At 41.5% G+C, this 24076-nt stretch overlaps 1 protein-coding gene across 1 annotated transcript in view; it reads right to left on the reverse strand.

Moving 5' to 3' along the window:
• Window positions 1–24076, reverse strand: part of LOC117265084 (sodium/hydrogen exchanger 9-like) — a 106469-nt gene that overhangs the window by 69529 nt on the left and 12864 nt on the right. The window contains exons 6-9 of the mRNA XM_033639476.2: window positions 12598–12703; window positions 10132–10270; window positions 8176–8281; window positions 555–643 (exon numbers count right to left, since the gene is read on the reverse strand). Of these exons, the coding sequence (XP_033495367.2) occupies window positions 555–643; window positions 8176–8281; window positions 10132–10270; window positions 12598–12703 (440 nt within the window). The remainder of the gene's footprint in view (window positions 1–554; window positions 644–8175; window positions 8282–10131; window positions 10271–12597; window positions 12704–24076) is intronic.

Consider the following 24076-nt stretch of genomic DNA (forward strand, 5'->3'; position numbering starts at 1 on the left):
CTGCATACACTAAATCACTTTGTCTTGTCCTTTGAGCTGCAGCTGCATGTATAAATCATAAAAATGTAGATAAAGGCATTCTGCCAAGTAAACATACTGCACCATACACATGCATTGACTACTGCATAGCCAATCCACTTTATAGGCAACGGCTTCAATGTGCTGCATAGCCTTTTAAAAAGGCTTTTCTGTGATAAACAGTTAGCTCCACTGTGGCACCGATAATGAATAATAAATGCATATATGAGTATATGTGTGTACTTCTGATTTATTTGCTCCTCTGTGAAGCTTGGCGGTACAGTATGACAGTGTGCTGGCCTCCATCTGTGCTCAGCCTTTTAAGCAGATAGCTGGAGACTGGCCTCCCACACAGACACCCACTGGACAACCAGAGCACTAATGGCAATTAATGATTGTTTGTGCATGCACGCATGCATACATGCAAGACAAAAACATTAGCATCAAAAGGTAATGTGAACAAAGTGAGTAGACTGAAAAAAAAGCTGTTTGAAAACAACAATGAAATAGGCCTCAATCATCCTCCATGAACCCACCTGCTTGATCCTGGTCCTGCTCTCACAAGATAAATTGTGAATTGTGTACCTTGCCTGACTCAACCCGCAAAACAGCACTGCCACAATACCTGAAAGAGAAAGAAACATGCAAGTGAAACAAATGAAAAGGAGAGAAAAGCAAATAGCCAATAAAGTGTTTCATGACATCTGTAAGTTGCAAATGTGAGCATCAACATTTTTTGTGAAAAACCAACCCAATCGCCAGAATAAACGTTGGCATTGTACGTTTCTTCAAATTATGGATATGTTGTGACAATGCTGTGGTTCCCGTGTTGTTAGGTTTAGGCACAAAGACCATTTGGTTAGGGTTGGAAAAGCATTTTCACTCAAGATTCCCAGTTTGGCCGCTACAAACATTGGCTAGAAATGTTGCAACCTCTCATTAAAAAAGGCTTGCTTTCGTTGCCACAAACACAGCTGGAAATGTCCCGACATATCGTTAAAGAGTACTTGCTTTTGTTGCTATAAACAGGGCTGGAAATGTCCTGACTATTGTTACAAAATACACACTTTTGTTGCTGTAAATTCATCTGGAAATGTCCCAACCTCTTATTACAAAAATACCTGCTTTCGCCAATACAAACAGCACTGGAAATGTCCCAACCTCTTATTACAAAAGTACCTGCTTTTGCCAATACAAACACCACTGGAAATGTCCCAACCTGATTAGAAATACCCTTTTTTGTCACCACAAACACTGCTGGAAAATGTCATCACCTGTCATTTCAAAATACCCACTTTTGTCGCTACAAACATGGCTGGAAATGTCCCGACCTATCGTTAAAAAATACCTGCTTTTGTTGCTATAAACAGGGCTAGAAATGTCCCAATTATTGATACAAAATACACACTTTTGTTGCGAAAACACATCTGGAAATGTCCTAAACTCTTACTACAAAAAGTCCCACTTTCGTCAGTACAAACGCACAAGGCAATGTCCCAACCTATTGTTAAAAAATACCTGCATTTGTTGCTAGAAATACAGCTGGAAATGTCCTGACCTGTCATTTCAAAATACCTGCTTTTGTCGCTACAAACATGGCTGGAAATGTCCCAACCTATCATTAAAGAGTACTTGCTTTTGTTGCTAAAAACAGGGCTGGAAATGTCCCAACCTCTTATTACAAAAATACCTGCTTTCGCCAATACAAACAGCACTGGAAATGTCCCAACCTATTGTTAAAAAATACCTGCATTTGTTGCTAGAAACACAGCTGGAAATGTCCCAACCTCTTGTTAAGAAATACCCTTTTTTGTCACCACAAACACGGCTGGAAATGTCCTAACCTCTCATTTCAAAATACCCATTTTTGTCGCTACAAACATGGCTGGAAATGTCCTGACCTATTGTTAAAAATGTCCCACTTTTGTTGCTACAAACAGGGCTGGAAATGTCCTGACTATTGTTACAAAATACACTTTAGTTACTGTAACCACATCTAGAAATGTCCCAACCTCTTATTACAATAATACCCACTTTCGCCAATACAAACACAGAAGGAAATGTCCCAACCTATTGTTAAGAAATACCCTATTTGTCACCACAAAAACAACTGGAAATGTCCTCACCTGTCATTTCAAAATACCCGCTTTTGCCGCTACAAACATGACTGGAAATGTCCCGACCTATTGTTTAAAAATACCCACTTTTGTCGCTACAAACATGGCTGGAAATGTCCTGACCTATTGTTAAAAATGTCCCACTTTTGTTGCTACAAACAGGGCTGGAAATGTCCTGACTATTGTTACAAAATACACTTTAGTTACTGTAACCACATCTAGAAATGTCCCAACCTCTTATTACAATAATACCCACTTTCGCCAATACAAACACAGAAGGAAATGTCCCAACCTATTGTTAAGAAATACCCTATTTGTCACCACAAAAACGACTGGAAATGTCCTCACCTGTCATTTCAAAATACCCGCTTTTGCCGCTACAAACATGACTGGAAATGTCCCGACCTATTGTTTAAAAATACCCACTTTTGTCGCTACAAACATGGCTGGAAATGTCCTGACCTATTGTTAAAAATGTCCCACTTTTGTTGCTACAAACAGGGCTGGAAATGTCCTGACTATTGTTACAAAATACACTTTAGTTACTGTAACCACATCTAGAAATGTCCCAACCTCTTATTACAAAAATACCCACTTTCGCCAATACAAACACAGAAGGAAATGTCCCAACCTATTGTTAAGAAATACCCTATTTGTCACCACAAAAACGACTGGAAATGTCCTCACCTGTCATTTCAAAATACCCGCTTTTGCTGCTACAAACATGGCTGGAAATGTCCCGACCTATTGTTTAAAAATACCCACTTTTGTCGCTACAAACATGGCTGGAAATGTCCTGACCTATTGTTAAAAATGTCCCACTTTTGTTGCTACAAACAGGGCTGGAAATGTCCTGACTATTGTTACAAAATACACTTTAGTTACTGTAACCACATCTAGAAATGTCCCAACCTCTTATTACAAAAATACCCACTTTCGCCAATACAAACACAGAAGGAAATGTCCCAACCTATTGTTAAGAAATACCCTATTTGTCACCACAAAAACGACTGGAAATGTCCTCACCTGTCATTTCAAAATACCCGCTTTTGCCGCTACAAACATGGCTGGAAATGTCCCGACCTATTGTTTAAAAATACCCACTTTTGTCGCTACAAACATGGCTGGAAATGTCCTGACCTATTGTTAAAAATGTCCCACTTTTGTTGCTACAAACAGGGCTGGAAATGTCCTGACTATTGTTACAAAATACACTTTAGTTACTGTAACCACATCTAGAAATGTCCCAACCTCTTATTACAAAAATACCCACTTTCGCCAATACAAACACAGAAGGAAATGTCCCAACCTATTGTTAAGAAATACCCTATTTGTCACCACAAAAACGACTGGAAATGTCCTCACCTGTCATTTCAAAATACCCGCTTTTGCCGCTACAAACATGACTGGAAATGTCCCGACCTATTGTTTAAAAATACCCACTTTTGTCGCTACAAACATGGCTGGAAATGTCCTGACCTATTGTTAAAAATGTCCCACTTTTGTTGCTACAAACAGGGCTGGAAATGTCCTGACTATTGTTACAAAATACACTTTAGTTACTGTAACCACATCTAGAAATGTCCCAACCTCTTATTACAATAATACCCACTTTCGCCAATACAAACACAGAAGGAAATGTCCCAACCTATTGTTAAGAAATACCCTATTTGTCACCACAAAAACAACTGGAAATGTCCTCACCTGTCATTTCAAAATACCCGCTTTTGCTGCTACAAACATGGCTGGAAATGTCCCGACCTATTGTTTAAAAATACCCACTTTTGTCGCTACAAACATGGCTGGAAATGTCCTGACCTATTGTTAAAAATGTCCCACTTTTGTTGCTACAAACAGGGCTGGAAATGTCCTGACTATTGTTACAAAATACACTTTAGTTACTGTAACCACATCTAGAAATGTCCCAACCTCTTATTACAAAAATACCCACTTTCGCCAATACAAACACAGAAGGAAATGTCCCAACCTATTGTTAAGAAATACCCTATTTGTCACCACAAAAACGACTGGAAATGTCCTCACCTGTCATTTCAAAATACCCGCTTTTGCCGCTACAAACATGGCTGGAAATGTCCCGACCTATTGTTTAAAAATACCCACTTTTGTCGCTACAAACATGGCTGGAAATGTCCTGACCTATTGTTAAAAATGTCCCACTTTTGTTGCTACAAACAGGGCTGGAAATGTCCTGACTATTGTTACAAAATACACTTTAGTTACTGTAACCACATCTAGAAATGTCCCAACCTCTTATTACAAAAATACCCACTTTCGCCAATACAAACACAGAAGGAAATGTCCCAACCTATTGTTAAGAAATACCCTATTTGTCACCACAAAAACAACTGGAAATGTCCTCACCTGTCATTTCAAAATACCCGCTTTTGCCGCTACAAACATGGCTGGAAATGTCCCGACCTATTGTTTAAAACTACCCACTTTTGTTGCTACAAACAGGGCTGGAAATGTCCTGACTATTGTTACAAAATACACTTTAGTTACTGTAACCACATCTAGAAATGTCCCAACCTCTTATTACAAAAATACCCACTTTCACCAATACAAACACAGAAGGAAATGTCCCAACCTATTGTTAAGAAATACCCTATTTGTCACCACAAAAACGACTGGAAATGTCCTCACCTGTCATTTCAAAATACCCACTTTTGCCGCTACATACATGGCTGGAAATGTCCCAACCTATTGTTTAAAAATACCCACTTTTGTTGCTATAAACAGGGCTGGAAATGTCCCGACCTATTGTTTAAAAATACCGGCTTTTGTTGCTATAAACACATCTGGAAATGTCCCAACCTCTCACTAAAAAACACCTGGTTTTGTTGCTACAAACACAGCTGGAAATGTCCTGACCTGTCATTTCAAAATACCTGCTTTTGTCGCTACAAACATGGGTGGATATGTCCCAGCCATCTTGCCTAGGTGTCACACCACCCACCATCCTCTCCTCCTCCAGATGAGAAAATCAGCTCATGTACATGTAATATGTACTGCATCATAGGTATGAAACATACAAGTGCAGCATTCCCCGTGGTGTGCACAAATGTGTGATGCAAACATTTTATTCTGGTTGCTGGGCTGGAAAAACTTATGGAGGAGTGTTCTGTAAACAGAGGGGAGTTAAACAATGTGCTGTATTTAATTACTACAAAGTATGCAAAATTGCTGATACATGCACATATTATGTAATCAGATTGTGAGAATGTGTATGTTTGTGTGCCGCCTAACACACAGAGCCCTGGGGCCTCTCATGTTGAGGGTATGCTGTGGGAGGTTCTTCAATGATAGGAAAAACATTGTGAACAGAGTCTTTGTTTGCATGATTCAACCCAGCATTTTTTAAAAACAAAGCAACTGACCAGAGATAAACTGACTTCCAGTTTAATTCCAAAACATGATTTTTAAAATAAATCTGGAAATGATGATTGAAAACATGAGAAACATTAGCAGAACAATGCATGTCAGCGTTTATCTAAAGGCTAAGAATTCAGTTCAATCCTCCTGTGTGCAGCTAAATATGTGACACCAGATCTGACCAGACCGGCCCAACCCTGTATCCACCCATTGTCCTGGTTCTAGCAAATCCAGCTGTATAAACAGCTCAATCAAAATGTGCCGTCCAACCCAATTCAAGCATTCTGCATGTTTCTGGCCAAAGACGTTACTTCCATTTCTATTCCAGAGACATGAAGCTCTGGGAATGATAACTGCTACAGAATGACATCATGCTGTAGATCGTGCCAGATGCGGAGGAAGAGAAATTAACAAAAGGCAAACAAATGTCGAGCAAAAGTACAAGGGGGAAAGAAATGCAGCTCTGCAGAGAGAGGAAACAGGGTGGAGGGAGTGATTAGGGTCCCTGCTGGTAAAGAGGAGGCTGGCTGGAGCAGAGAGCTGGAATTTGAAACGCAGAGCATAAAAGGTGGGTTGCTGCCTCGCAGGACATGCTTGCTTTGTTGCAGAAATTCAATTTCACATTCTTGCTCACTCTACTTTCAGAGAGAATCACAGAAGATGGAAACATGTGAAATTACTGTGATGGGGAGCAAGAGTTGGAGGACAGAGCCAGCAGTAATAAATACAGCAGCAGAGAAAAGATGGCACCTGTGGTTCAGGCTTGCAAGTGAAGCCAGTCCATTATTCTCTCTTCACCATCCGCCTTCACACTGGGGTGCTGACCTGTACCTGCACTAGGCTAGTTCCAGTAATCCCTGTTCACAATGTCCTTTCCAGCATTGCTCAGCAAAGTCTAATCGAGTATGCCAGCATGGCGGATCTCATTTTGGCTCAATTTGGTTTAGGGCTTCGACATCCTCTTTGGTTTACATAACACTGACAGAGGTAACACATCATCCACTGTCCACATAAAGACTCTTCCACTCAGGGCACTTGGCTACAGATGAGATGCATCCCATAATGAGCAGTTGTGAGGGACGTAAGATTAATGATAGCAGGGCTCCCTGCGATGCTGAGGGTCATTAGGCACACCCTCACTAAACTCCAGCAATTAACAGAGACAGAAAGAGCCTTGATTACCAAAGGACACCAAGGAGGACTCCAATCGCTCACTGGTTTGCTCTGTATGAGGTGCTGCTTCACCCCAAATAGACCATTAAAGGCCGTTAAACAGAGTAGCACTCCCCAGATTAGTCTCATAGGGTCCAGTGTTGTACCAGGAACATCGAAGATTGCAACAGGACTCATTTTTTAGTTACTATGACTAAACATTAGAATCAAAATTGGTTTCACAATGCCACAGGATTGAAGTCAAAATTAAGTATTAGCTGTGGCATTACAGTATAAATACATAACAGAAAAGCTGTAACTGCACTAAAAATACCCGAGGCTCTGTATCAGATAGTACCGAGAATCACTGCCCTTGGTTTTGCTGCGGTTGTGCCTCCCACACTGGGCAGCATTCAGAGTGCTGTACTTTATAGACAGGGCATCTGGGTCCAATAGGCAAAGGTTACGCTATTTCATTAAAACCGTCTTCTCCTCCTCCTCCACAGGCCACATGGAGTACTGCCAAGTAAGAGATAGCTCCACAACATCAGCTCAATGAATGGAATCCCTCTGACACAATCAGGGCAGGAGGAACAACAACACTAATGTGTGCATATGTACACTGCATTCATATTTCAGAGCTACATTACGAGTGGTCGGCGAAGAAATAGATGAAGACAATTCCAGGCAGCTGAGCCAAGTAATTGTTGTTTTCCAAAACACAAGCTACTTGAGATTTCAGGAACTATGAATCAGTAAAGTGAAAAATCTAACAACGTAATAGAAATGCTGCTTCCCCTTGGTGATGGATACAGAAAACAAAAGCAAGGTCATGTTGTATCCATTTTTACATGAGACCCGAACACTTTTTGACTTTCCAGGAAATGTGCAAACAACTAGGGCAAGAATGCTATTATGGCTTGCTGCCTATCTGTGGGGCCATCTCCAAACTAAAGGTACAAGCATGCTCAGACAGCGGAGGGCGGACACCATTTTAAAATGAGTTATGAGGGTTGAGCCCAGAATGGGATTGGTACCTGCAGTTCCCTGTAGAGAGGAGATGGCTTAATACTTTCTCATCTGTGCATTATTGACTCGCAACACCAAGGACTCTCAGAGGGTAAGGCATGAGTGTATATATGCGGAAGGCCTTCCTCCAATCCTGATGTGGGTTTTCATCTGTTCTTGAGCAGAGAATTGCGCAGATGGTCTTGTCTGGACAGCAGACGAAGTGCACGCATCATTCCCAAGTTTGTGGAGTGCCGGTGGCCACAGAGACGCATTGAAGCAGCAGAGCTTGCCAATCAAACAGCTGCTTGTGCTACTGATATTGTGGAGGAGTGAGCAAGTCAGTGCATGCAGTTGAGAAGCGACGCCTGAGGGGAAAAGGGCAGCAGTTCGCTAACAGGATTTGTATTCTGTCTGACCTCCACACTACCATCTGCACTGACATGCTCTCACACACACACAGAGCATACAAGTCATGCAGGCTCACCTGAAAGTCCACTGGCTTCAGCTGAGAGGAAGCTGCTCCATGACAGCAGGACGACGATGGATGTTTCCAGCAGCGGATTCTCACGTAGCCGAGTGAATTTCGTCAGGTGGAAGGAGAGTTAAAGATATACAGAGAGATAATCATATAGCACTTAACACTTTGCATCAGTAAACAGTTGAATGTGCAAACGCAACACATTTTTTTGACTGTCGTGGCAGACTACATGTACAGAAAAGTGCAGCAATTCTGCAGCCTATGCAAACAAAAAGCAACCGCAGAAGCTGCTCACTAAGCCAGGGGATCTGCCATTTACAGTAACCCACTGGGTCTTGATGAGATCCTTTCTGCGAGTTCTTCACCACATAACAAAGTCCACATCCCACTCCTGCTTTCTCTCTGTCCCACATCCCCTCGGGCAGAGCTTCCTTGTAAGGCATACAGTAGGTCTTTATACAGTGTTCCAGAAAGAACAACGCAGGTTGGAAGGTCAGTATTTGTGATAGTCAGAGAAAGTGCAGATACGTAGCGTTTAGGTACGGTATATATTGCAATATTAGGACTGCTTATTGTATGTTGTATGAGAAACTTATCCATAGCCAGTGTATTATATACAGTAAATACTGGTCGGCATGCAAGCAGTTTGAAGAAGCAGTCTGGAGTCTGACATGGAAGCTAAGCAGTGTACCGCTGTGGATGGAGTCAGAAACTAAACGTATTTTAGCCACCTAAAAACAAGTCTCACTGAAAAAATCATTATCAGTTTAAGTGTGCACTATATTTAGAATAGTTTTACTGCGTTACCTTAATGACAGACAGCGATTTTTGACAGGCAACTGAAGCTATTACATTTCTCTTCTAATAGCCAGACTCCCTTGAGAAAACCAGCAATTTAACATTACTAATCACAGGAGCTGCTGGTCTACCTCTGCCTTGATCAGTAGGTTTATTCATGTTATTGTGTGATTTTGGCATTTAAGAGTTAGTTCAGACTCACTAAATTCACACAATAACACAATTAAAGACAAACGAATCGTGGCAGCTGTAGACCAGCAGCTCCCGTGTTCAGCGAGCCAAAATTACTGTCTTGGTCAATGGAGTTCGATGGCTTTAACAAGAGCACAAATGAGGAACTGAAGCCATTAACGACTTCCCTATTGGAAAAGGCTATTTGATGGAAAGGTAAAGACATGAAAATACTCTCAACAGACCGTTCACTTAAACTGTCACAGATGTTTTTAGGTGGCTAAAATAGGTTTTGCCACTGCCCTCATCCCCAGCAGTACATTGCTTAGCTTCCCTTTTGGAACTCCTGCTGCTTCACCAAACTGAAGGTGTGTTGACAGACATCTACTGTATGTAATACACTGACTATGGATAGTACTTCAATAAAAAAATATACAAGCTGTCCCTTTAAATACACTGTTGGCTTACAATATTGGAAACACCTTCCCAAGTCTAATCGTCTTATAATTAACAAGGACAGGTACTGCAAGTGAACTGAGTCCTTTTAAGTAAATACTGTTTGAGGAGATGGCACAAAAGAAGGGGCTGTTGCTATGGTTAGCATCAGCAAAATCTAATAAATGCTCTCTATGTGCTTCGCTTGCACCCAGAGATTAGTCACTGTAAGAGCTGAGGTTTGCCCGAAACCTCTCATGACACGTCCTCATTTTTCATCCTAAAGCCTTATAACTAAGATCAGAGGGAAATGCTGGACAACAGCGCGAGTCGAAACTTCATCAGAGGCTATTGGCTTGATTGACGATCTCTCTGCAACCATTAATGTCGCAGAAGCACTTTAAGACTTCGCTGCGTTGCTTTTGTTCAGGTGGTAGAGTAGGGGGTTTGTTAGAGGAGCAATTACCAAGTTGAGGAAGTAGATAGATTGCAGCGGATGCTGAGGTGATAATTGAGTTTGGGGTGCAGAGGCAGAGATGGGAGGGGATGAAAGGATATGAGGGCTGTTATGACAGTATATATGAAACCCAAGAGGAAGGAGCCGACAAGCACTCCAAGAAAATAACCAACAGAGAGGAGGAAGGCGGGAGGGTCGAAGGCATGTCCTGCACCCATCTGGCTATAGGCGGTGATGGCACTGGAAGACAAATTGACACAGCGCGCTGTAAAAAAGGGTTACACTCATAAAAAAAGAGACAAACTGTTATGGAACAAAGAGAAGGCAATAGCACAATTACGACAGAAGTAAATATGAGTGTTACAGATGCTGAAACATTAAAGCGTCAACATGGTTTATGGCTCTGAAACAAATGCAGTTGTCAGAAATATGGCGCACTTGGTTCTTGGTGTAAACCAGTCTGGAGCAGCGTGCATAAATTCACATGCTTATTATGCTGAGCTAAGCCTTTAAGCACAATTTATTGGAGTGACTCCTAACACTACATGGCCTTCTTTAGAAGTTAAATCCTTGCCTGAAAAACAATCCATTCTGAATGACTTGCCTCAGAGACATCCCCAAGTAGTTAGTGGGAAACAGGGGAAATACTATTGTTGTTCACAAAGACAGCAGCATCGTGCTATTCACACCGCTATAAATATTTACTTTGTGGGGGGAAGGGGAGACTTCCACATGGAAGTCATTGAGTGCAAAAGAGGCCTCACCGGGAGGGGTGGGGGGGGGGGGGGGGGGAGAGAGAGAGTAAGAGAAGTCCTGAGGTGAAGCAAGCAGAGGCAGGCACCCATGCGAGGGGCTGATGAAGCTGGCTGCCTTTGTGGAATGACAACATTTCTTTACCGACCACAGACCCTCCCGTGTACTCCCTGTAGACATCGACTGTTTTCAATGAATGTCAAAACACTGAGTCAGCAGAAACAATGTGAAAGTGAATGTTGTTGATGTTTTTGCTTCCTACATTCAAAGGGGCACACCTCCTGAAAGCCAGGATAAAACTCACAGAACCTTACTTTATACTCTAGGTACCATAAAAATGGTTTGTTGAAGATCTGTATGGTGTCAAAAAAAAAGTCTGACAAATGAACCTGTAATGTATCTCCACTTTTCATGCTGTCAGGTTGAAATGAGCTAGCACACACCACAACATGCTTTAATCTCCATAGCAAAAGGGGAAGAATCAATCAAGCTGACGCTAATGAGCTCAGCAAGTTGAAAGGGGGAAATTTATTATCCCCTCTGCCAAAATAAAGACTCAAGTTGTGTTAGCACATTAAATTTGGCTACTAGTTCCTCAGTCAGTGTGACATTATCTTGGGCTGTTAACTCCCAGACAAAAACTCTCAAGTTGTCAACACAGGACCTGGTTGAATGGTGGCTGGGTCAAGGCTGCTGGAGCAGGAAGTTTAGTGCCTGTGAGAGGGCACATCAGCGTAAGGTTGAGCTGCTCCGGGAGCTTGTTAAAATTCCAGTGCCAGGGCCCCGTGTGGCTCACTAATAAGGGCCAGCTTTGTGTGTGGAGCCAGAGCGACCGGCAGGCCAGCGAGCCAGTCAAGTGACAAGAGATGGCATGAAGGCCGGTCACGCCACTCCAGGAACAAACACCGCACTATCTGACTGTTTGTCCAGGAAGACGTACAGGCTCCTTCCTCTGCACTTCAATGTACACAGAGACAGCAGCCACGGCGTGAACACAACAATCTGCACACTCGCCTCCTTTTCTCTCCATCTGCCCGCCTGTCTGGGCCCATTTGTGTCGTCGGAGAAAGAGACACCAGAGATGGCAGGTACTGTACATGTGATGTGTCAGTCTTTGCGAATACAATATGCAAATATGGATCTCATCCTTGACATCTCCCTTCCACCTCCATTTTTTCATCTGCCTGCCTGGCCATGAATGTGGACCTGTGTGAGTTCTCTCCCCGATCCGTCTCCATCTCTCTGCTCCCCATCTTGCCATCTGTTAGCAAGTCTACTTGAATGGCTTTGTTCACTGGCAATGCGTAAATAGAGCAGACAAGGACTGCAATGTGTGTGAGCAGGACAAACATGAATATAAGAGTGCAACATTGGAGAAAGGGCAAAAGAGGAGAAAAGAATGAGGCAATTGAAATGCATGAACAAGGCATGACTGCATCATGGCTACTCCACTGAGCTTCCGAGGATTTTATGCTGTATTTTGTCTGAATTTGACAGTAGCTGTGTTCGTCGAGTTCGTTAGCTGGGAGCGTGTCTCTACCCTGGCAGTGAGTCTCTCCACTGAGTACCTTAATGAGATGCTGACAGTGCCAGGGGCAACTCGCTTACGCAGTCCACTGCAAAGCATCTGAGGCACTCATGCGGTTTTGCCAATCACACCCTTTCCTTAAAGCTGGCAGCATCCATCCAGCCTTCCTTCCCCCACACATCCACCCCCATAATGCCAATTGGAAAAGACTGAGCGCCCACACAATTAAACCTAGAAATATATCACATTTCAACGGCACGGATAAATCCTAAAACGAAATACTCACTGTGTCAGGACAATGGCCACAGCATCATTCAGGACACTCTCGCCAAACAGCAAGGTGTGCAGATCCAGGTCCACACGCAGCTCTGACAGCAGGCCAAGGACTGCAACTAGGGAAAAAAAAACAAAAAAAAAAAACAGAGTTACTGCTATTGAAGACTGCATGAAGCGGGAGAACTCGTCTGCTAATCCCACAGCAGAAGTGGTGTGGAGTATCACCTCTTCTGCTACAAACAGGAGAAACCAGGGGAATTAATGTAACAGTGTAACAATGAAAGCTGACAGAAAGTGTCAGCACACTGACAGCGCTGGAAAGAGGATTTTGGCACTTGGAACAGCCGGAGTAACTAAACCGAGCAAAGACTTGTCCAGCCCAAGCTGAAGAAAATACACAAAGCTTTGGAAAAGACAATATTTATGTCTGCGGAGGGAACAGAGCGTGAAATGCTGTGTTGAGAACTGTCCCTTTTTCAGTGACTCATTAAGAATAATTTACATTTCTGTGAAACTGTTGCAGGAAACTCAAGATATCTGGAATGTGATGTTTCTCTGTGTGCATAATGAGATAGAGAGAAAACAAACTGTTAGCCTTTGTATAAAATCATTGAATAAATAAACACTATACTCCATTATTGTTCTATAAAGAAGCACAAACCCAATGAACAAAAAAATTGGTCCAATTTCTAAATTAAAAAAAACGAAAAAAGCAAAATCTTAGTATGATTGGGTCCCTGTGTTCGAGAGTCATAGTCACCGCCTGTATTCATAACATGGCAACCTGTGATTTGCTGGCAGCAGCAGATATTGCAAATCATCCGAGTGAAGTGAATGACTGAACTGCTTGATATGATTTGTATATATTTGGGTGCTGGCAGCTACCAGCTGTTACAATTTCCTTATCATTAGCACTGCAGGTGTTTCTGTTTCATATGTTGTTGAGAATGAATGTACGTGAGGGTGCGTTTATTAGCTAAGAGCATGGCTGCAGTTCTCACTACGGAGGGAGATAACGACGAGGATTCTGGGAATCTTGAGAGGGCGCTGGTTGGAGGAAAGGGGGGGAGATTAGAGCGAAGATGCTGCAGCTGATTAAAACATCCTAACGAAGCCAATTACAGTCTAATGTCGGGGAACTACAGGCAGAGAGATCCATGCTTTAAATAATTCAAGATTCACTCACTGCTCAGCAACACAAAGAATTCCTCCCAGCATAACTTGTTGTCTCACACAGGTGCCTCTTGTGTAATGACTTTAAGTGGACATGGAAGTTTGCACAGACACCACCTGCAGCCCTGAGTGTGTCTGTGGGATATTTATGCAGAGGGAATGCAACACATAAATGGCACTGGTCACAGTTTACGGCAAATTTAACACAGACACTCCGTAAAAATTTGAAATGGGGAAAAATAGTCAATGACTATCATACCTGTAAAAAACACACACAAATATTCTCACCACAGCTATTTATGTCTATGATAACAAACACACATTGCTACCTATATAAATGCTTAGTATGATTTGCGGTGAGCTGAAAAGTTTCCAAAAGTTTGTATCATAGCCTCCATCTAGCTTCGGGAATGCTGTACGGTTTCAACAGCTGAGAAGAATGGATGTCTATTAATAGGTCAAAGGCAGTAGGGCTTACTGTGGAGTTGTGTCTGTTTTACCAGCACTGATGACTGGGAGGGAGTCCCCAGCATTTACTGTAATCTCTGCAGATGCTTCACATGTTACATGATGTCATTGTGTGAGTCATCTACAGAGGTTAAATGCCAGGAAACCCCAACCAATCAGTGGAGCTGATGAAGCCACTTAGATTAGCGGCAAAGCAGTGGAAGGCTATATAACAAAAGGAGTCCAATGGCCTTTGATTCAAACCCAGATGAGCCGAGATGCTGAAGGACAACAATTTCCGACAATTAAAAAAAAAAAAAGAAGGTTAAATTAGAGGAATATTCATTCATTCATTCCCATGACCACTTATTCTGTTGAGGGTCACAGGGCAGTTGGAGTCTGTTGCGGCTGACATTTGGGCGAGAGGCAGGGTACAAGACACATAGAGACTGACACATAGAGACACACAACCATTCACACTCACATTCACCTATGAGCAATTTAAAGTCACCAGCTAACGTAACCTGCATGTCTTTGGACTGTGGGAGGAAGCCGGAGTACCCAGAGAAAACCGACACACCCCAGGGTTCAAACGCTCCACCCCTAACTCAAACTAGGAACCCTCTTACTGTGAGGTGACAATGCTAACCACTGCAACACCATGCCACTATGTAAAGGAACACTTCACCCCCTGAATAATCATTTGTATATCAGTTACTCAGAGCCGGATCTACTAAGATCCCAATTTGCGTGTACTAATTTGCCTGCGCAATCTAGAATTTTGCGTATGGGGCTGAACCACCCTATTTAAATGAGGGGTTTGCGTGTTTCATGGTTTGCAGCATGTCGAGTTCCTTTAATAGGTAAATTTAACCCTTAAAATTGCATTTCATTTGCCCTGAAACTGAAACATTACAATAATGTTGATGTTCTGTATTGTATGGTAACAGTGGTTGTGACTTACTCATTAGCAGTTTGAAAGCAGTTATCAATAAAAAGCATCTGTATGCTGTGCAAGTGATGTATTCTCTGCTGTTTCTTGATTTTAATGAAGGCACAATCTTTAACTTGCATCCCATGTCATAGAAAAGCAATTTCTCAGCTCAATTATGATGAAATTCAAATTTGTGATGAAAAATACAAACAAGTTATTACTCACTTGTTTATACAGCGGAATCTCTCAACACACTGCATCTGCTTAGAGGAATATGAGCTGAACTCCACAGCGAGTTCACCAACAGTAAACATCAAGCGGAAGATGCTGAGCATATGAATGAGCGCATGCACACACGCAACACGCTCGGCGCCGCTGGACGGCTCTGTGTTGACACTGAGTGAAATGGAGAATACTGACATTGACGAGGCAGTGACATGCCCGTCAGCTGAGCACTTTGCGTCACCTCAAGTATCTCCTTCTAAAAGATATCGACTGTAGCATTACTTGTACTGTAGATCTGATTACATTAGATTAAGATTACATTAGATTAGATCAGGTTGGACAGATAGATTGATATATAGACAGATAAATACAGTAGACAGAAAAGAAAAATATACTGTCACAAATCCTTACTGTAACCGCCACAAAAGAAACCAGGCTGAGTTTCAAACAAGCAAAACAAAATTATCATATAAGAAAAACAATGTCAGATATGGAGAAAGACAACACACACACACACACACACACACACACACACACACACACATTTTTGAGGATATAGGCACGGACAGGAAAACAGAAACTCAGAGCAGTGCTATTCTGAAGGCCAGACAAAATATATTCAAAACAATAACAGCTCCCGGTAGATTAATATTCCACCTGTTGAGACCAAGATGCAGAAAGAATCCTATGAATTAGTTTCAGGGAAATTTGTGCTGCGAATAATGAGCATGGCTCGTAGTTTGGCCCTGTAGTGAACACCAGGCCAATGAGGGCATCACAGCCAGTACACGACTAGACTGATAATAAAAGCAGTGGCAAGAGAGCGGCCTCAGGACTTGTTTTGACAGATCTGGCTCTTTGGTCTTTGACAGGTTTAAAGCTCTTCCTGGTTGGGGAGAATCCTTTATCTGGAGAGGCTGAGGTAGGCCCTGGAGTCAGGATCGTTCCATCTCCCTGCTCCCATAATGCCTGGCTGATGACAGCATGTCGTGCACTACTCACACTGCACGATGGAAGGAAAAAAATAAAATAAAATAAAGCCCACCCCACACACACATACGCGGGTGCGGGTTGGCTGTGTTGTCATGGCAACCCCATCCTACAGCTGTCAAGTGTTCATCAGTTTCCACAGCAACACCATAAGGTGGAGAGAGTAGACAATTATTTCAGACATAATACAGTTGAAAGGGTCGAATGGGAGCCTTATTAGGTCAAATTACCCCGCTGCGGAGGTTTAACACAGGCAGAGCTCGTGGCCCTCTCAGTCAGAGAGCATGGGATTTGCTCGCCGATTTGACCAAATTAGGCAGATATAATAGTGAAAGTGATGCATTAGGGAAGAGATAACGGTCAACAGGGAATTACGATAATCTCCCTGGCTCCATGTAAAGAGTGCTCAATTTTTTAGGCATTGACAAGTGCACAAACAGGGGTCACTGCAGGCAGGGAAAGCCTTCCTCACAGTTTGGAAGCAAGTCAAAGTAAACCAGCACTTTATAATTAGTAGTTTTCTAATTTGGTTTTGTTTACTCTGAAACTCACAGTAGGTCCTCAGAATGCCAGCATACGGTCTTTTTATGATCTCCATTAGTTCTTATTACCTTTAAATAGCAACTGTGCTGGTCTTTATGATTAGTCGTGCCAGTCTTGCACCATAAATCTATGACCAATCACATTTTGTGACACTTAAAGGTATACTATGCTGGATTTTCTTTAAAAACACAATGTATAGACACAAAAGTAATCCCTCTAAATCATCACCTATGACCCACTAGAAGTGTTTAGTGGCATATTTAACAGCAGAGACCTTGCTCTTTGCCTGTATTTTCTTATTTTCTTCCTACATTGCTATGTTTGGGATGTTCCACACGGCGTACAGGTGCCGGTCAGGACTTTATAAAAAGGTAGCGATGAGGTGCCAGACTTCAAGAAACACACATCCAAGAGGAAGCCACAGAAATCATGGACAAGGCACTAAAAAAACGCAAATGTAGCGATGTGAAACAGCAAGTAAACAAAGCTAGGACTGGCTTTCACTTTCATTTTCACTGGTTTCACTGTTTACAAACAGTAACTTACAATTCCTACATAGCAGTGGCTATTCTTAGTCTGCTTCGTCTTAATTCACTTCTATAAATAACCACATGTTAGTGACAACAGGAGACTGCTTTACGCTTTGAGTCAGCTCGGTAGCAACGCCAGCGAACGAGCAATAAAACAACCATGTTGCGCCGCTGTCCTCATTTATTTATTTAAACTGAACATTCACAGTAAAAGCTTCACTTCCTGTTCATTTCTCACATATGTACGGTAGTCGCACAGGGCCACAATAAAGATTCGCAGACGTCAAAATATACAGGAAAAGTAACCTTGCATATTTAACAACCTCTTCAATGTTGCACTGAAATACATTTCTCTCTGTATTGTAGCAAGTCATACTTTCCAACAATAAAACAAACGTATCACTGATAAATGGTGCTTACAGTACACCTTTAAGAGTTAACTGGGGCCCAAATGGGTTGAACTAATATTGACAGCTTAGGTGTTTGGGATACACGGATACACTACTGGTGACCAGTTCCTGATTTCACAAGTACCAAAATGTCTGACCCTATTTGAATTAGCAGTATGTAACAATGGTACAATGGTGGCAATGGCCTAATAGCTAACGCACAGTCAGGTCATGAGAATTTGAAAACTCTACACTGGGCTTCCTATCTCTGTTGAAATCATGCCCATATGACAACACCACATTACATGTCTTCACTTGTCTATGTTTAATCCTGTTATATTTTGCCATTTAGGGTGAATGTGCTTTAGTAAAAAGTCACTGTGGCCTGTCTCTGTTTTCATTTCTGCGTAAATGTTCTGTTACTACTGCTCTGCTGCATTATGAATCCTTAGTTCTGTGCTAGGACTGGGCAATTTATCCTGAAAATTCTATCACTTTTTTCACATCTTTTGGCTGTATCTCTATGCACTATATATATATATATATATATATATATATATATATATATATATATATATATATATATGTATACAGTACAGGCCAAAAGTTTGGACACACCTTCTCATTCAATGCGTTTTCTTTATTTTCATGACTATTTACATTGCAGATTCTCACTGAAGGCATCAAAACTATGAATGAACACATGTGGTGTTATGTACTTAACAAAAAAGGTGAAATAACTGAAAACATGTTTTATATTCTAGTTTCTTCAAAATAGCCACCCTTTGCTCTGATTACTGCTTTGCACACTCTTGGCATTCTCTCGATGAGCTTCAAGAGGTAGTCACCTGAAATGGTTTTCCAACAGTCTTGAAGGAGTTCCCAGAGGTGTTTAGCACTTGTTGGCCCCTTTGCCTTCACTCTGCGGTCCAACTCACCCCAAACCATCTCGATTGGGTTCAGGTCCGGTGACTGTGGAGGCCAGGTCATCTGCCGCAGCACTCCATCACTCTCCTTCTTGGTCAAATAGCCCTTACACAGCCTGGAGGTGTGTTTGGGGTCATTGTCCTGTTGAAAAATAAATGATCGTCCAACTAAACGCAAACCAGATGGGATGGCATGTCGCTGCAGGATGCTGTGGTAGCCATGCTGGTTCAGTGTGCCTTCAATTTTGAATAAATCCCCAACAGTGTCACCAGCAAAACACCCCCACACCATCACACCTCCTCCTCCATGCTTCACAGTGGGAACCAGGCATGTGGAATCCATCCGTTCACCTTTTCTGCGTCTCACAAAGACACGGCGGTTGGAACCAAAGATCTCAAATTTGGACTCATCAGACCAAAGCACAGATTTCCACTGGTCTAATGTCCATTCCTTGTGTTTCTTGGCCCAAACAAATCTCTTCTGCTTGTTGCCTCTCCTTAGCAGTGGTTTCCTAGCAGCTATTTGACCATGAAGGCCTGATTGGCGCAGTCTCCTCTTAACAGTTGTTCTAGAGATGGGTCTGCTGCTAGAACTCTGTGTGGCATTCATCTGGTCTCTGATCTGAGCTGCTGTTAACTTGCGATTTCTGAGGCTGGTGACTCGGATGAACTTATCCTCAGAAGCAGAGGTGACTCTTGGTCTTCCTTTCCTGGGTCGGTCCTCATGTGTGCCAGTTTCGTTGTAGCGCTTGATGGTTTTTGCGACTCCACTTGGGGACACATTTAAAGTTTTTGCAATTTTCCGGACTGACTGACCTTCATTTCTTAAAGTAATGATGGCCACTCGTTTTTCTTTAGTTAGCTGATTGGTTCTTGCCATAATATGAATTTTAACAGTTGTCCAATAGGGCTGTCGGCTGTGTATTAACCTGACTTCTGCACAACACAACTGATGGTCCCAACCCCATTGATAAAGCAAGAAATTCCACTAATTAACCCTGATAAGGGACACCTGTGAAGTGGAAACCATTTCAGGTGACTACCTCTTGAAGCTCATCGAGAGAATGCCAAGAGTGTGCAAAGCAGTAATCAGAGCAAAGGGTGGCTATTTTGAAGAAACTAGAATATAAAACATGTTTTCAGTTATTTCACCTTTTTTTGTTAAGTACATAACTCCACATGTGTTCATTCAAAGTTTTGATGCCTTCAGTGAGAATCTACAATGTAAATAGTCATGAAAATAAAGAAAACGCATTGAATGAGAAGGTGTGTCCAAACTTTTGGCCTGTACTGTATATGTATATCAGTATTTTTAATTCTCCTCAAAAGCACCTCATTTATGCTAGGACAAAATCGAGCATAACAGTATTTCTGACCAAATACCCTCTCTGATACTCATAAGTGCTGTATCGTAGGCAACTGGACCTGCTTGCCACCACGTCAGTCGAAACACACAAGAAACACATAGCACTTACGATTACCATGACCTGGATGACTGAGAATCTTCACCGACTCTCTGATACTGTTTTTTTTTTTTTTTTTTCAGAAAATATTTACAATGAGATTTTTTTTATCAATAATCATCAATAATTTGGATATAACGACTACGTGGGTTACTAAGTGGTTAAAACAAATTGAAAAGTCCATTAAGTTGGTAAATTTACATCACTTTACTGTAACACAGCCTTTAAAATGAGGGGAAAAAATCATAATTTATGCCATATCTTCACACAACGATATCTAAAATCTATGACAATATAAAGTCTGATATCTCGATAATGATATGATATCGTCATACTGCCCAGCCCTATTCTGTGTATAATGATGTAACACTTCTGTAAGGTATACTATGCAGGATTATTGGTTACTGTTCATAAACATGCTCACCAATCAAAGTAAAAGTAAAAGCCGACCCCAGATTCACTCTAGTTTGGCATTTCACCAAGCTATATTTGCATTCTTTTTAATGCTCTGTCTCTTGGATGCATGCTGCGTATGGTCCGGCACCTGGTTGCTACCTTTTTATAAAACCCCGACCTCACAATCATGATGTGAGGGATTACTTATGTATCAGTCTACACATTGTTTTTTAGTAAATTCCTGCACAGCAAGCATGCCTTTAAGTTGAGTTATGTGCATGTGTACACATATGTCTAACATACTTAACTTTATTTATTTATTTGTCAGTGACAGTGCATTTTAATTATGTTTCTGAAATTATGCCAATCATGTAGAAAGGCAAATTATCAGCTGCAGTGCACAGGCAGGCAATAGTTAATGGTGCAAGCATTAGGAATAAAAGCATTGAAAATACAATCAATGATAAAAGCAGTGATATTGTACAGATACGATCAGAGCCCGCCCCACACAGAGACATGGAAGGCAGCTGTTATGACACACAAAGAACGGAACTAAATAATGACAAATGAGACAACAAACAACACTAAAAGACTTCAATGTTCAGGTGTTCACAAGTTTGATTTCTAATAAACCTGGCTCTTAATGTTGTGGAGAAGGAATGGCAGTTGAAAAAGTCTCTTATGTGCTGCAGTAAATTGTCTCATTGTTGAGAGGCTCCGACAGGAAAGACAGATTGGCCAAAACTACTTGTCTTCTCAGAATAAAACTGTGTTTTAAATATTTACTTTCACTCTAAGAGGCATGCTGTGCGGGAATTTACTAAAAAACAATGTGTAGACTGATACATGAGTAATCCCTCACATCATAATTGTGAGGTTGGGGTTTTATAAAAAGGTAGCAACCAGGTGCCGGACCATACGCAGCAAGCATCCAAGAGACAGAGCACTAAAAAAAAATGCAAATATAGCTCGGTGAAATGCCAAACTAGAGTGAATCTGGGGTCGGCTAGTTACTGCTGACAGCTGCAGATGTAAACAAGTCATTTCCAGCTCTGGCATCATTTCCAGCTCTGACATGCTACGAGAAATATGTATGTGCAGTGTCCATGTCAAGGGAGCTCCTGAATATGGAGATAAATAAATACCAACTAAAAGATGAAAGGAAAAACTGCAGCACCCTCCCAAAAAAGGGCCTTTCCTTTGAGAAGTTAAGTGAGGGTTTCACCGACCTTTTGTAACCATCCCTGAGGCTACAGGATGCAGCGCAGCAGGCGTTCCACTATGTGACCTGAACCATGTGTCTTATTTTGAGTCTGAGAAGAACAGGTTGTGTGGCTGCAGAGCTTTGGGGGCTGGTATAAAACCAACAGTTTAAAATTCAATGGATGCACGCTGAAAGAAACAAATAAGCGTGTGCTAAGGACATTGTGCCTCATAAGAATTACATATTCTAAAATGAATATTAATGGGGATACTAATTGTTACTCATTGGTTGTCTCTACTGTCAACAAACTGGTGGTGTCAACACTTGAAATGTTTTCTACCAGCTTCTATGCAAAATTCATACATCTTATTCCTTTGGTCTAAAACAGTCCAAAAATATTAGTAAAAATGAAAAACTATGCAAAATCCAAAAACTGGAGTGCTAAAATTTAAATTTGTGCTTTCATATAGTGTATAAAGCCCCCCCAAATATCACATACATGAAATGAAATGGTGAAATGTCATTGAGCATTTGGACAGTCTTTAGCCACCTTAAAAGGGCCCATCTGGAAAAATTATATATTTTATTTTATATTTTATCACTTCATATGTATGCTATGCTACATATGCTATATGTAGAATATTTTCAGCGCTTTACCTTGCCATCAGACAGCCGGAGGAACTGAAGCCCTTATCTCAAAGTCACCAGACTCCACTGATAAAAACAGTGATTTTACTTAGCCGAACACTTTGTCTAGTCCTTTTTTTTTAGCATCTTATTTATCATATTTTAGCCTTATTCTATTTGAATGTGTGGGTATGAGAGTGTGTGTTGAGAGGAATGGAATGGTTTCTTTTATGAAAGACAGCAAATTTCATTGTATGTAAACATGCAATGACAATAAAGGCATTCATTCATTCATTCAATCAAAAATGCTAGCAAAATAACACAGCATGTAAAATAAGCACAGCAAAATGCCTGATAGGTCGGGCGATATATCTTTAAACGTTACTGGTACAGCTGAAAACTGACAACAGAAATAAACATGTTTGCTGATATCACATAACACCGCAACTGAAATAAATTGCCAGCTGTCTACCTGGAAATTATTGTTTTTGTTAGTGCGACATCACTGTGATTCGGTCTGTAAAGCTCATTTAAGTATGAAAATAAAGCAAGTACTTTATGGGTCCACAAAATCACACTTCCATTCATTGATCATAAAGCAGCTACAGACTGTATACGTGGTGACATCACAATTTGAGACTTACTTCTTAGTTTCTGGCTTTATATGAGAGAAGCTCATGTTCACAAATAGTGATTGAAATTCCCTAGGCCATAGAAATAACATAGTGAAATTCTTAATTTAGATGGTGTTCTCCTTGAATTTCTAAATTGTCAGCAGGAGCTGGAGTCTATCCCTCACTGTAGAGGCAAAAGACTCACGCCGACTTTAAATTAAAGTCACTAAACCACCAGACTAGAATATGAGGAGAAATCAGGGCTCTAGCTAGGATTTCAGAAACTATGACTCCAAATCCCTCCCAGTGCTACTTCACCCACCTGAGAAATGTCTGACAAGACCGAAAAATACATGTTGCCTAATATACATCTTCTACGGTTTAAATACTGCTTGGAAAATCCTCCACACTGGCAAAAATATAATTTTGAGGAAGTAATACTAGTTATATTTAAAAGCATTATCTCTAAAATTAGCATCCTTGCCAGTTTTAAAAGGCCCATCATGTGTAATCTGTTATTAAAATCTCCACATTCCCAGTAACAAAACAGAGGACATGACATTAGTGTCTTAAATGGCAGCTGCAGCCCTAAATCAGCATCCAAATGAATAAAGAAATAACACTACTACCCAGGCAGCACCCCCATATGCCTGACTGCCGTTGCTCGCTATCTGCTGCTCTCAGTGGAAGCTTTCATAGATTCATTATAGCTGCAATGAGAACCTAGGCTATCAAATATCTCTGTTATATTCCATAGTCCAGAGAGAGCAAAGTGGCAAATAAATTGGGCTTCCATTCGACTCAAAGCTTGGCTGCCGGCCTGTGATGACTTTCACGGTGTTCTCAAGATCTCCATCATTTCAGGGAGTACGTGACATCGATGCACTTACACAATGAGTCACCGGCACAACCAGAGCGCTGTCACACAAGGGTTATGACATGGCGGGGGGGGGGGGGGGGGGGAGTCTTACTCCTCAGCACTAAATTGTTCCTTAGAGTCACTGGGTATGTGTGTGTGTGTGTGTGTG

This window comes from Epinephelus lanceolatus, chromosome 20, assembly GCF_041903045.1.
Source record: "Epinephelus lanceolatus isolate andai-2023 chromosome 20, ASM4190304v1, whole genome shotgun sequence".
Taxonomy (NCBI): Eukaryota; Metazoa; Chordata; class Actinopteri; order Perciformes; family Serranidae; genus Epinephelus; species Epinephelus lanceolatus.